Raw genomic sequence first — 13,095 nt, 5'->3', positions numbered from 1 at the left:
GTTCTGTTGTAGATAACACACAGTCCTGATAGATTAACAGGCTCTGTTGGTCCCCTCACTCCATCCCCCGACTGGACTTCCCTCATAAGGATTAAAATAATCAGATTTAAGGTTCATTACTGCAGGAGGAGATGGAGGTTCTGGTTATACCAGGGATCAAACTGGAGGCAGCAGACACTCACAGGGCAAAGAGGGACATTCGTAGTCTAGCCTACAGAGTTTGGAATTGTGTCAGAAAAGTGCGAAAACCAGTACCTTCAAAGTGATATTGATACCAATAGAGTATGTCATGATACCTTTTTTCTAACTTTATTTGATGCCCATCATTTGCGTTCACTTGTGTAAAATGCCATCAGACACCACAGGCATGTAGTATAGCCAGGCCTGGTCCCACTCCTAAGCCATTGAAATCCAGCGCTTGGGTAGTGACTTGCGGCATCAGAAACCAACGCAGCCGGTTGCTGTTAGAGTTAAATCGTGCCCGGCAGCATCAGAGGGAAACCCGGCGGGACAAGGACAAAAGCGAAAGTCCAAGTCCAAGTGGGGCAGGCAGCAGGGGTAGTGGATGGGTCCAACAAACATCGACCTTTGACCGAGAGAGTGGTGTTCGTGTTGTGTAAAATTCTAAAGCCGAACCCTGTTTTTTATTCCGAAACCTAACCACGTGTTTTTGCTGTGTAAACCTAACAATGTGTGTTTGTTGTTGAAGGAAAAAAAAAGTCAGTTCGCTGTGTTGTACCATCGTAGCTCCTTTACTTTGAAAGAGACTGTATGTAAACGTTGTGTATTTTGAAAGAAGACAATGCATGTTACCATGCATCCCAGAATGTCAACAACCAACGCACCCAGGGAACCTTGCATATCGTACGTAAACGTGGAAAGTCCATGACCTGAATATGTGATAAGGTCGGAGTGAGAATGTGTTAGGTAGCCATACTTTGGACTGTTTTGGTGGCATCTCGGCACGCTGAGCTGCCAGCTCTGTCAAATACACTGCTCTTGACCTTACCACATGAAGGACTGTAGGGGTCATAGCTGTAGCAGTAGTGGGCCAATCACACACTGCTTTAAATCGAAGAACGCTTGCTCTGATTGGCTGTGAGCAAAACCATACACTGTCATTTTCTATAGATCTAGATACTACTTGGTATTAGTTTATCATTTCTATCCAATAGTACCAATACCCAGCCTTATATCCAATTACTTTTTTGCCAGGTGACAGTGTTTACCTTTGTTAATCATCAAAATGTGTGAGTCAGTATGCACGGGACCGCACAAGGTGCCAATGTGCATCTTTTGTCCATGTATTGTTCTCTCTGACATACTACTACTGATTGATCTGTCAGAGTTTATGTATGGTATGGGCAGACTGTAAAATTGAATTGCCCTTCTGGGATAAACAAAGTTGTCTAAACTGTATACCATGACAAGTTGGTAATTGTTACAATAATGTGAAAACCAGGGCATTTTGGTGTAAGTAGTATGACAAAGCATAATTAGAGATATTTACTGCGTCAAAATGACTGTGTAAAAGATGTAGGTTACACTGAGAAGCAGCTGTGTGAGCCAGCTGCTAGGCCTCATGAATATGCGGTAAACATTAACAGCACCCGTACAATATGCAGCCTATGCATTGATCTGTATTTGAGGAACTTTTCAGTGTTGCTTGTTGAATGAGAACTGGCCACAGTTCAACTTGAAAATGAGAGCTGTGCAGCGCAGAGGCAAAACAGATCAATACAGAAAACTGGCACAAGTACAGTTATTTGCTACAGGATTATAAAGCTGCTGCTTTGCTATGTGTCTCTCTGTTTACACCTGTGGCTTCTGTATAGGTTACTCATCCTTAAAAGCACAAATAAACATTCACATCACTCACATTTGTTTCACTGGATTCATGCAGCCACCTTGAACATTCATAAACACAACACACATACATCCCCTCCTTTTTTTATACCCCAGAAGAAAACAAGATATGTGAGGTTGGTGCTGTTTCATCAGCTTCATGTCTCATTGAACTAAACAGCTGTCTGTGATCAGTTTCTTAAAACGAAGACATCATAGTGAGACGCCTGAGGATAATACGATTACATTGTGGTCAGATACTGCTGTGAGAAGTTGCAGTAAGGTAAAGTCATTTCCAGTATCGATCCTCAGGGCATTTTTGGTGTGCAAACATTTGTGTTAGGATGCTTTCCATGAACTGGAACATCAGAATTTGATGCCAGTTGCTCAGTTACAGACCACATCTGCTGAGCGGATGTTTAAAGATAGGTGCATATTTTATATCTAGTTCCAGCCAAATGGGGCTCTGTGGGCGTCTATGTCATTAAAGCTAAAAGACCACATACAGTTCATGAAAAACACAAAGCGCTGACCTCTTCAGGTCTTTACTATTTTTACTTTTCGTGTATGAAAGCACTCTCAGTCAACCCAGATGCCCAGAGTTAGAGAGCTGTAGCTCTTCTGCATCCACAAACTGAATTTTTAACTCGATCTCAGTTAGAACAGGCTGGAGCCATGACAATACATGTGGAGAAATTGTCAGGAAACAATGCAAGGGGAAACTATAGAGACCGAAAAGTCAGGAGGGGAGTGTCTCATAGTGACAGAACCTGTAAACGTGGGTGCAAACATACAGCAGTCAGAGTAACAGAGCAATATTGACTTTTAATCTTAGCCGTGGCTGTGTTTGCTCTGTAGTCCTGAAGCAAATCATACAGAAACACCACATCATGTTTCTATGAAGGTCAATGTCTCTTTGGATTTCAAAATGTTATTTAATTTATATTTGTAAAGCTCATAACCATTATGGATTAAAAAATTACCATAAGTTGTATAAAAGTAAAGTATCGTATCATATTGTATCGCATCACATCTCATTATATCATACCGTAAAATATCATATCGTATCGTATCATATCATATCGTATCGTATCGTATGGTATTGTGTCGTGTCGTATCGTATCTAAGTTTAGGAAATTACTCACAAATTTCCCCCTCACAAAGACATTTCTGTCCAACACATTCTCACTCCGACCTCATCACATACTGACGTTTGGTCATGGACTTTTCACGTCTACATACGATGTGAAAGGTACATTGGGTGCATTGGTTGATGACGTTCTGGGACACCGTGTCCTGTCACATACATTGTCTTCTTTCAAAATACACTTTCGTTTTCACAGGAAATTTATCGTTTACATACAGTGTCTTTCAAAATAAATGTACCATGTTAGTACAACACGGTGAATTTACGTTTTTATTTTTCTGTCAACAACAAACACACATGGTTGGGTTTAGGAAAAAAACTGAAGAATCTTACTGGATGTGAGCACCGCTCTCTTGGCTGAAAGGTGGTGTTTGTTGGACCCATTCATCACCCCTTCTGCCCGCCCGCCTTAGTCAGACTTTTGCTGCCTTAACTATCATCCTTGTCTTGCCACGTTTCCTCCTGATGCCTCCGGGCACCCTTAAATTACAAAAACAACTATCTGCGTATCATGACTACATTAAAGGACACCTTTTTTGTTGGTTTTTGGTGCTGCAAGTCACTGCTCAAGCTCCGGATTTCGAAGACTTTGGATTGAGACTGATGTAGAAGCTGGCTCCTACAACCAGGCTCTTCTGTCCCTAAACATTATATGAAATCAGAGGACTTTTGCTCATGGCTACTTTAAAAGATAGTGTACAGTTTAGATGCAGTTTATAGATAACAAGTAGAGTCTATGCCTTCTTTTTATTTGTCTGGCAATTGTCTGTCATCAGTCATACCAAAAACACATATGGTCTATCAGTCAGATCAGATATCAGATATCATTAACTATACTGATAAAGGATATGGATGAATACTCATTCTGTCCCAACAACTTTCCCTGTATGGCATCCTACCTGCCCTGTGACATCAGCCTCAGGTCAAAGCACATCCACCTAGTCTTGCTTCAAACTCACTGGAGCTCAGTCCATCCCACAGTATCGTGAAATATCCATCATTGCTTTGGATGTCGTTCCCCTCTTTGTTCTGTATGTTATCCTGACTGTCTGTCTTTTTACAGGCACAGCCCTTTTACTTTGAACCCTCCTCCGACTCCAGTTCAAACAAACCAAGAAGTCTCGCTGTTAACTCTTTGTTTGGCAATGGGAACTATCAGGTGACTTGGCCTTAGGGTATCAGTACACTGACGTTCATTTCTCTCTCTCTCTCTCTCTCTCTCTCTCTCCCTCTCTCTCACACACACACACACACACAAACTGTTTGAGGACAGGGTTCATTCAAGTGTATCTTCTTGCTCTGGCATTTTCAGTCTCTTGCCTCCTTTAAACCTTTTTCCTCTGAGACCAGCTGGTGCCATGCCTGTTGTGTCTAAACAACATCAATCAAAGGTTTTAGATACTCAGGTGACTTAAAGGATCATACCTCTGTTTTTGCATGGACTACTACTCTTACAATTAACATTACTTTAAACCATTTTACAGACCAAACCTTAAGATTTTAGACCACATTCCTACCAACCAGTAAACATTTACACCTTCATGTGCCACCTTGACTGGAATGGTAATTAAATTACATTACATTCATTTAGGAAACACTTCTGTCCAAAGCAATTTATAAGTGCGTCTATAGCAGCAAGCGCGAAAAGTCATCAAAAACAGGAAGTGGAAACAGAAAATTCTGAGTAGTTGCTAAGACACAAATTACCTCCTACTTGATATATCATTAAAAAGTAGCTGCTGAATAAGTATGAGTCAAGGACCACAGGTAGATGATAGGAAGTTACTGGAGAACAGTGATGCTATATGGGAGATGCACAGAACCCCTTAACACCTTGCATTCAAAGTTGTTTCGGGTGATTGAATTGCAATCAGAAAGAGCTTGACCACATCAAAGTACAAGTGTAAATACATCCAAAGGCACAGATTCTGATCCGATGGCCGAACCACCTTCAGAAGTGGTCAGGGACATGTCCTGACCTCACTGAACACAAGTTAAAATACACCTATGTTTTCAATCCACATTCAACAACTACCGTAAAACTTCCATTAGTAGCCCAGGCTATTATTTGCTTAAATCATCAACCTTAACAGGCCTAAATTTGGGACAGGCTTCTATATGGAACAGGCCTTTAATTCCTTTTACACAAAACTGTTGCTCAGCAAAGTTGGGAAATATGATCAAATTGTTTATTTGAACCAGTATGACTATTACGTGTATAACAATTAGGCTTTGAATAACATCAAATATGAATTTTTTATTTGATCTAGCTCTGACATACATGGCATCAGAGAGGATTACAGCACCCGGCATACTGACACAACACCACTTTATCCTGTTAAAACAATACTCACAACTTGGATTGATTTTTATGAAAAACCCCTTTGATTATTTTGATCTGAGGACCCTTGTGGACTAAAGATAAATTAATAACTTACTGGGTAATTGAGGAATTGACACATATTCTGACTTTGACACCTTCAGAGAAAGAAGGCCACCGTTTTTTTTTTTTACAGTCTCCTCTGGTGCTCATGGTGTCAGTAAAATGAACTGAACAGTTAAGTTGTGGGGAATTTAACCAAGCTAACGATCTGTAGCATCTCCATAGTGACAAAAGTTTGTCTGTGCAGTCTACACAGCTAACTAATGTTAGCTCAAGTGGGTAGCCAAGCTAACGACCGGTAGCATCTCCATACTGACAAAAGTGTGTAATTGAGAGAGGCCTTTATTTGTCGAAATGTGTAGCCACACCTGGCTAGTAAAAGGGACTGTGTGTTTAATTAAGACCAGGCTTTTAATTGAAGTTTTACGGTATGTATGTCATTGCAGCTGTTCCAAACCTGAGAAGCAGCAGCCATTAGCCAGTTAGCGAGCTATGGCACCAGTAAGACAGCAGCAAGAAAGCTTATGGATGTTCAAGACATTCGTGGATGGAGTCAAAACGAGATCAAGCGTCTGCTTTAAATTTGGTCCGACCAAAGTATTCAAGCAAAACCTGGCAATTCATGCTGCAACTCAGCCTTTTATCAGTGCAGTGGCATTGGGAAATGGGCAAATGGTCATGGCTGCAATGTCAACGAACATTTCAACACATGAAACAGAAAAGCCAAGGACAACAATAGCTCTAATTTTTGGATATCAGAAATTCTGCAGATGCAAACATTAGCACAGACTCCACCAACAATAGTGCCAGCTGTGACGAGTACAACTGGAGTGTTGATTAATAGCACATTTTGATTAGATCTTAATCACATCTCAGTGTGGACACAGTTGACACATATTGTGTATTGTTGCATTATTGGGTATAAAGGGGGTTATACAGCATCATAGGGTTTTTTCAGGGCCTTTAAGTTTATGAACGCACTACCAGAAAACCTGACAATCCCTGACAGAGAGGAGCTCAAGGACATCACGACACCTTTGCCAAGTTTATGACATCACAAATGCTCCTCTGCAGCTTCTGTTCACTGAAGCAGGTGGTTTTAAATCTTGTGCGACAGCAGGAGACCTCTGAGGCTGACGCACAGATTACACTGTTCTACCACGTCCATGAACACAAAGACAAAGAGATGATCACATAGGCATGTGAATAATATCTTGTAAACTGTGCCTTTCATACACAGGTTGATAACACAGTTGGCAGGTGCAAAACTGGAAGTGACGCCACCTGTCATGACCTGAAGTGCAAATCAATTACACTCCCTCTTCAAGAAATGCATCTGTTTGTAATATGGCAAAGGTTGCATGAGTTCATCTATTATAAATTAAAAGCCTACCTGCAGCTAGACAAACATTATTGATCGCACAGCCTTGTGAACTGTGCCAAGTTCTGTTTTCATTTTTATTTCTCCAGGAAAAATGACCTGACCTCAGAATCAAATCGTTTAATCATATCAAACCTATACAGAGTATCCGCCTTCTCCTCTATTGATTGGATACTATTTCTGATAACATCTGTAGCTAACAGATATTGATTAGGGACAGCTGACTGACAGATATCTACATATGTTATTTGAAACACAACTTCCTTTTACTCTTCTCTTTTATATCAATTTAACCACAAGCAAGGGTGTGTGAAGCAAATGGCTCCTCAAACATCTGGCAAGTAAAAATGAGACCAGATAAATGACCATATCTTTGATGTTTGCGACTTGGTAAAGTAGTGTTCCCATGTTATTAACGGCCACTCACTGCCCAAGGACACAAAGCTGCAACTGTCTAGCCATCTGCAGAGCGCTCACAGGCACTCACACGCTCCTCATGGAATCAAGTTCACACAGAAACCTCCATCGGTTCCCACTTTTTGACCCAGCCTCACTTACTCAACCGGCCACACCTTGCCCCCAGCAACTCCCACACATATCAAAACCAACCCCCCACCCAGATTAGCTATAGCTGGTATAGGGTATTCTGTTACTGAAAAACCCCCCTCCTGGATGATGCCAGATTTGAGTTTCAGTCACTTTTTGGTCACTTACTCCTTTCCTGCCTCTCCTCTTTTCTTGACCTCCTTCCAAACACTTCCAGGCACTGTTTACACAGTATTATACAATCATTAACACCCCTCTGGCTATTGGACAGAGAAGATGAGACAGTTTCAGATACTACTGTATTTCTCACAAAACAGGCAGTGAAACCACTCAAGTGTCCTTTCCAATCAGCAGGTATCAGTGATGTCACAATGATCTTATAAAAGGACAGGTACATGTTAAAAAATGTGTGTGTATCAGCTACATTATTAGGTACACCTGTTCTTGGCGTAAGCAACATGAAAGCATGGATCCATCCTGCCTTGTATCAATGGTTCAGGCTGGTGGTGGTGGTGTAATGGTGTGGGGGATATTTTCTTGGCACACTTTGGGCCCCTTAGTACCAACTGAGCATGGTTTAAACACCACAGCCTACCTGAGTATTGTTGCTGACTGTGTCCATCCCTTTATGACCACAGTGTACCCATCTTCTGATGGCTACTTTCAGCAGGATAACGCACCATGTCACAAAGCTCAAATCATCTCAAACTGGTTTCTTGAACATGACAGTGAGTTCACTGTACTCCAGTGGCCTCCACAGTCACCAGATCTCAGTCCAATAGAGCACCTTTGGGATGTGGTGGAACGGGAGATTCACATCATGGATGTGCAGCCGACAAATCAGCAGCAACTGTGTGATGCTATCATGTCAATATGGACCAAAATATCTAAGGAATGTTTCCAGCACCTTGTTGAATCTATGACACCAAGAATTAAGGCAGGTCTGAAGACAAAATGGAGTCCAACCTGGAACTAGCAAGGTGTACCTCAGAGAATGCTGGTACCAGCCATGCTATTGGGTATACTTGGCTAGTACTGGGTGTTGGACCCCCTTGTACCTTTAGAACTATCTTATAGAAATGCACTACTGTCCAGAAGGTGGTCTAAATGAAACTCAGTCTTTGTATATTGGCGCAAATAGGATACATACTCCCAACTGGAAAACAAGAATTACTGTGCTCAATGACAAAAAGGGCTCAAATTACTTTTGTATCATATTACATGGTCAATGACTGGAAGATACTTAAGTATTTGCTGTTTTAACGTTCCCATAAACACTACTGATCAACATCTTACCTTTCCCTGCTACTACAATAATTGAATTAAAGCACATTTTCTGTTCTTTACCAAGAGTTACTGACTTTGCTAATGAGAAAATATACTCCCTGAACAAACACAACGGTACTCCAACATTTCTTACACACACACACACACACACTCACACATCGGCACATATACACACCACCTGCTGGTTGAGACGCTAATGTTCTTTAGAAGGCTTAATGATGGGGATTACTGTCCACTCACGCTCACGTTTGTGGGTGACGAGTCAAACATTAGTGGGTCACAGTCACACACCTGGACTGCTTGCCTCTACTGACACAGATTAAACCGGACTACAGCAGAAGCCTGAAGCCCGAGTTCATCAAGCCAGAAACAGTGGACCAAAACAAAATGTATAGACTATGAAACATGCTAGTTATTGACTTGTTAATGATTTAGAAATAATAAAAGCATATAATAAAAGTTTATCTCCTGTTTTAAGCTCCCCTCTTACAAGAAACCTTAAATTATTCTGGTTATAGTTTGTGTTCAGAGTATTGGACAGGTCAGAGTTGGGGGGTAAAGAAGGCGGGAACAGAGCAGGCTCCCACAAACAGAGAGATGGGGGAGGGCAACGAGTGGGAATAAGGGGCTTACAGTCATGGTCATGGAGGGGGAGTGACAATAACAAAGCAAAGCACTAACCAGGGCTGAGCAGTGACAGATGAGTCCATATAATATCGGGGTGAGAGGGTTCAGACAAGGGTTAAAAAAGGCATGTTTGAGGTGACGATGAACAATTATGTTGCTCTGCTGGGTCTTCAATCACCCAATAAAGAAATAAGTAGAGTTTCCACAAACGCTTTGAAGCTTGGACCAGTGCCATGGTTATCAATGTCCAAATCAGTCTTTGAATGTTTTGTTTTGTTTTAAATCCAAACAGCCCATGAAATGAGAAATAGTAATCCAATACTATTTAATAGGCTACAGTTTATTTATTTGTTCATTTGTTTATAGGGCTACATATGAGCTAATGTGTTTGTATGGGATTTAGCTGTAATTTATTTGATGTGATTATTGCACATTTTGAAGCTGTTTTCGCTTCAAGTGCGATTTTTGTCCTCGTCTCTCATTAGACTCATAATTACAATGATAGCAAAGTACATAAATTATGACTGCAAGTTTGAGTGAAGTGTATCAGCTTATGTTTCCCCCCTAGCGAACTTCAAAGCCCCATTAATTGTATTCGGGACAGCTCTACAAATGTGACCTCGCAACAAAAACATAAACTAGGAAAAAGTTGGAAATGAATCATGGAAAATGCTAAAAAATCTAAATCCCTGCAGAGATACTGTATATTGAATAGACAAACAATTGTCTCTTCTGTTCTGCGCCAGCTCAATAAGCCCTGTTCATGAACAGAAATGCATTTACCAGTGGTCCTGTCTAAATATAGTGCTGCAGTGCATCACTGTTGATCATTATCACATTGTTATCTATGCCAGATCCCACATATGTACATACAACCAACGCAGATGGCCACAGAGCGTCTGTGATTCATAGTTTGTTGTAGTTTCCTCTATTTGTCGTAGACTTAAAATAGACATCAAGTGAAACTTTGCAGCCAAATGGACTCAAGATTTCAATGACAACAAAGAAGGGAAGGGATCTAGGTGAGAGCAAAGGTAGAGGGCAGGTGGACGAACCAATTTGTGGTTACACTAGAGTAAAACTGCCCACAGAAACACTGTAAATACAGCATGGTGAAAGAAAGACTGACACATAACACATTCAAAAAAAGCTGAGAGTACATAATAAAACATCTGACACCTACCACACAGCCAGTGGCAGCAGCGCGAAAATCTGTAGTATCTTTCCACCTCCTCCAGAGAGATGCGTACTTGACCCCCACTCTCCTCCACGGGGCACAAACACACATCCAAGACTCCCTCTTCCTCTTTGACCTCTTCGGTTTGACCATCCATCTCTTCCCCTCTCTCTGCTTTAGTCTCTCCGCTCTCCATCGACCCTGAATCTGCCTCAATCTCAGCCTTCTCCTGGGTTTCACTACTTTCATCTCCTCCTGGACTCCCCTCGCTTAGAGAATCTGTGTGTCCTGTAATCACAAACCAGTCCAACCCCTCTATCTCTAGGTGTCCGTCTGAGTCTAAGCTCACCTGTCCTGCTAAACTCAGGTCCGAGTCCACTTCCATGCAAAACCCAGAGTCTAACTCAAGGTCTAACTCCTCTTCCATCAAGAACCCTGAATCACCCATCTCCTCGCCCCCCATCCTGCTCTCCTGGTCTATGTCCTCTTCGATCCTCTTCTCCAACACTTGTTCCATGCAGCTTTGCAAAAAGGTATCACCTTAACAATTCCCCTCTCATTCTGACTCCACCTTTCACCAGACGCCACATTCAGCCTCTAGCTCCCTGTCAGGCTGCAGGTGCTCTACAGCCTGCAGGACGTCACTCAGTAACTGTGGGGACTTCCTCCTGCAACCTCAGGTTACCTTCACTGTAGACAAAAGCCACAGTGTAGCACTCGACCACACCCTCCCTGCTCACCCAGCTACCCTTTTCCCTCCCCTTTAAAAAGACAATGACCTGACCCCACCTGGTTGAACAGCAATGCGTCCAACCTGCTACTAAAAGACTGACCTCTAAAAACAGATCCAGTTATGACACTGTAGTCAGACACGGAAAAAAGGCCACGCATGCTAAGTTATGTCATGCCCTGTTGTGTCACATGGGTTAGGTAGAGACTCCAGCTATCACCCCTGTGCCCAGCATTCATTTACCTAGGCCAACAAAGCTCTCGCTCTTCGTCTGCCTTATCTCAGGAGATGTGGACTAAAAGTACAAAGCTTCCATTCTGACCAGTCCATTCAAACACTGCCTGCATCCCCATTTAACCATTCACAGACTGTATCCATTCAAAGCCCCTATTCTTGTTTACAAAAGACCCCATTCTTACGAACTTACTGAAAGACTTAATTCTAATGAGACCTCTCAAAGACAGACACTGTTTCTTAACAGAATGTGGCAATTTAGATTCCATTTCAATGAGTTGTATAAAAGATATATTTCAGCCAAACGAGCTAATAGACACTATTCTGTCTGCTAATTCTGCCGTTATCTACATATACAAGCAGAGATGTTGGTTGTGTTAAGTGTGTCCTGTGTTTGGGTGGGGCATTGAGTTTAACACGCGTTTGTTCTATGACCAAGGGCAAGCACGAGGTTATCAGTGTCATAAACCTTGAGAGATAAACACGAGAGCTGCACAACTCAAAGTGAACAAGAGGGTCAAACAAAGGGACAGATCGCTGATCAACTCACAGTCTCATTTAGAGACACTGATTCGTTGTGCTGTCACATAAAGCCAATGAGTGAGCACCGACACCGAAAGCAACTAGTGTAGCAAATATACTCGGAGATGCGTCCATCAGAAATTCTTAGTCATTACAAAATGCCAGAAAAAGATGTGTTTAACATAAAGAACCCTGAAGGAAAGACACATTGCAAGACATGACCCTTTTATGGTTTTCTTTTTTTCTGCTCAGTGAAGCCTTTTGTGGGTCCAGCAAGAAATCAGATTAAAAAAATGTTGTGACTTGAGAAAGCTTCGATTTGGTCTGAAGACAGCAAGTGTAAAAATAAATAAAAACCTTGGGGGTGCAGAAAGAACGAGTTTACTAGACCCCTTTAGCCTGCTCCGCTTCTCTGCTTGAGGCTAATAGCTCAAGGCTATATTAGCTGCTAACATAACACACCTGAATCAGTTGTATTGTGGGTAATGTAGGCACCAGGTTAGGGAAAGTAATGTTTGGAACAAAAAATATAAAACTGGGGGGTGGCACGGTGGTGTGGTGGTTAGCACACTCGCCTCACAGCAAGAGGGTTGCCGGTTCGATCCCGGGCGTGGGAGCCCTTCTGTGCGGAGTTTGCATGTTCTCCCCGTGTCAGCGTGGGTTCTCTCCGGGCACTCCGGCTTCCTCCCACAGTCCAAAGACATGCAGGTTAATTGGTGACTCTAAATTGTCCGTAGGTGTGAATGTGAGTGTGAATGGTTGTCTGTCTCTATGTGTCAGCCCTGCGATAGTCTGGCGACCTGTCCAGGGTGTACCCTGCCTCTCGCCCGATGTCAGCTGGGATAGGCTCCAGCCCTCCGCGAGGAAAATTCTTAGGTTTAGTTTCTGGTAGTGAAGCAGCATAAAGGTGTATCACTGTAGCAACTGGTTTTCCACAAACACTGTCAAATGTGTGTTTAAATCACTTATTACATGTCCTCAAGTCAAGTCAGTTTTGTTTGTATGGCCCCAAGTCACAAGTTCACTCACTTTACAATTTGTAGAACATACAGTACTTTCTATGTTTATATTCACAGATGTCATAAAGATTGCACAAAAGAAGCAGTTGTAATATGGGAGTATAGTCTAAATAAAACGACATGACACAACTGTCTGTGATTCAGTTTCACAAATAAGTGGCATCATGAAACAAGTTGATACATTAACACTTTTTGGA

General features: G+C 42.0%; 1 protein-coding gene across 14 annotated transcripts in view; it reads right to left on the bottom strand.

Annotated features, from left to right (window-relative positions):
* mcf2lb (mcf.2 cell line derived transforming sequence-like b) overlaps positions 1 to 13,095 on the bottom strand; it is a 60,664-nt gene that overhangs the window by 36,895 nt on the left and 10,674 nt on the right. For 7 of the 14 annotated variants that reach the window (XM_049594438.1, XM_049594439.1, XM_049594442.1 and 4 more), the window contains exon 1: positions 10,400 to 11,123. The exons of 4 other annotated variants lie outside the window; for them this stretch is intronic. In XM_049594438.1, the coding sequence (XP_049450395.1) occupies positions 10,400 to 10,910 (511 nt within the window). In that variant the 5' untranslated portion in view covers positions 10,911 to 11,123. Of the gene's footprint in view, positions 1 to 3,891; positions 4,025 to 10,399; positions 11,124 to 13,095 lie in introns of those variants that run through there. 3 more of the 14 variants (XM_049594446.1, XM_049594450.1, XM_049594453.1) reach the window with 3 other exon arrangements.

The sequence above is a fragment of the Epinephelus fuscoguttatus genome, linkage group LG13, assembly GCF_011397635.1.
Source record: "Epinephelus fuscoguttatus linkage group LG13, E.fuscoguttatus.final_Chr_v1".
Taxonomy (NCBI): Eukaryota; Metazoa; Chordata; class Actinopteri; order Perciformes; family Serranidae; genus Epinephelus; species Epinephelus fuscoguttatus.
This window is presented reverse-complemented; position numbering and strand designations above follow the sequence as displayed.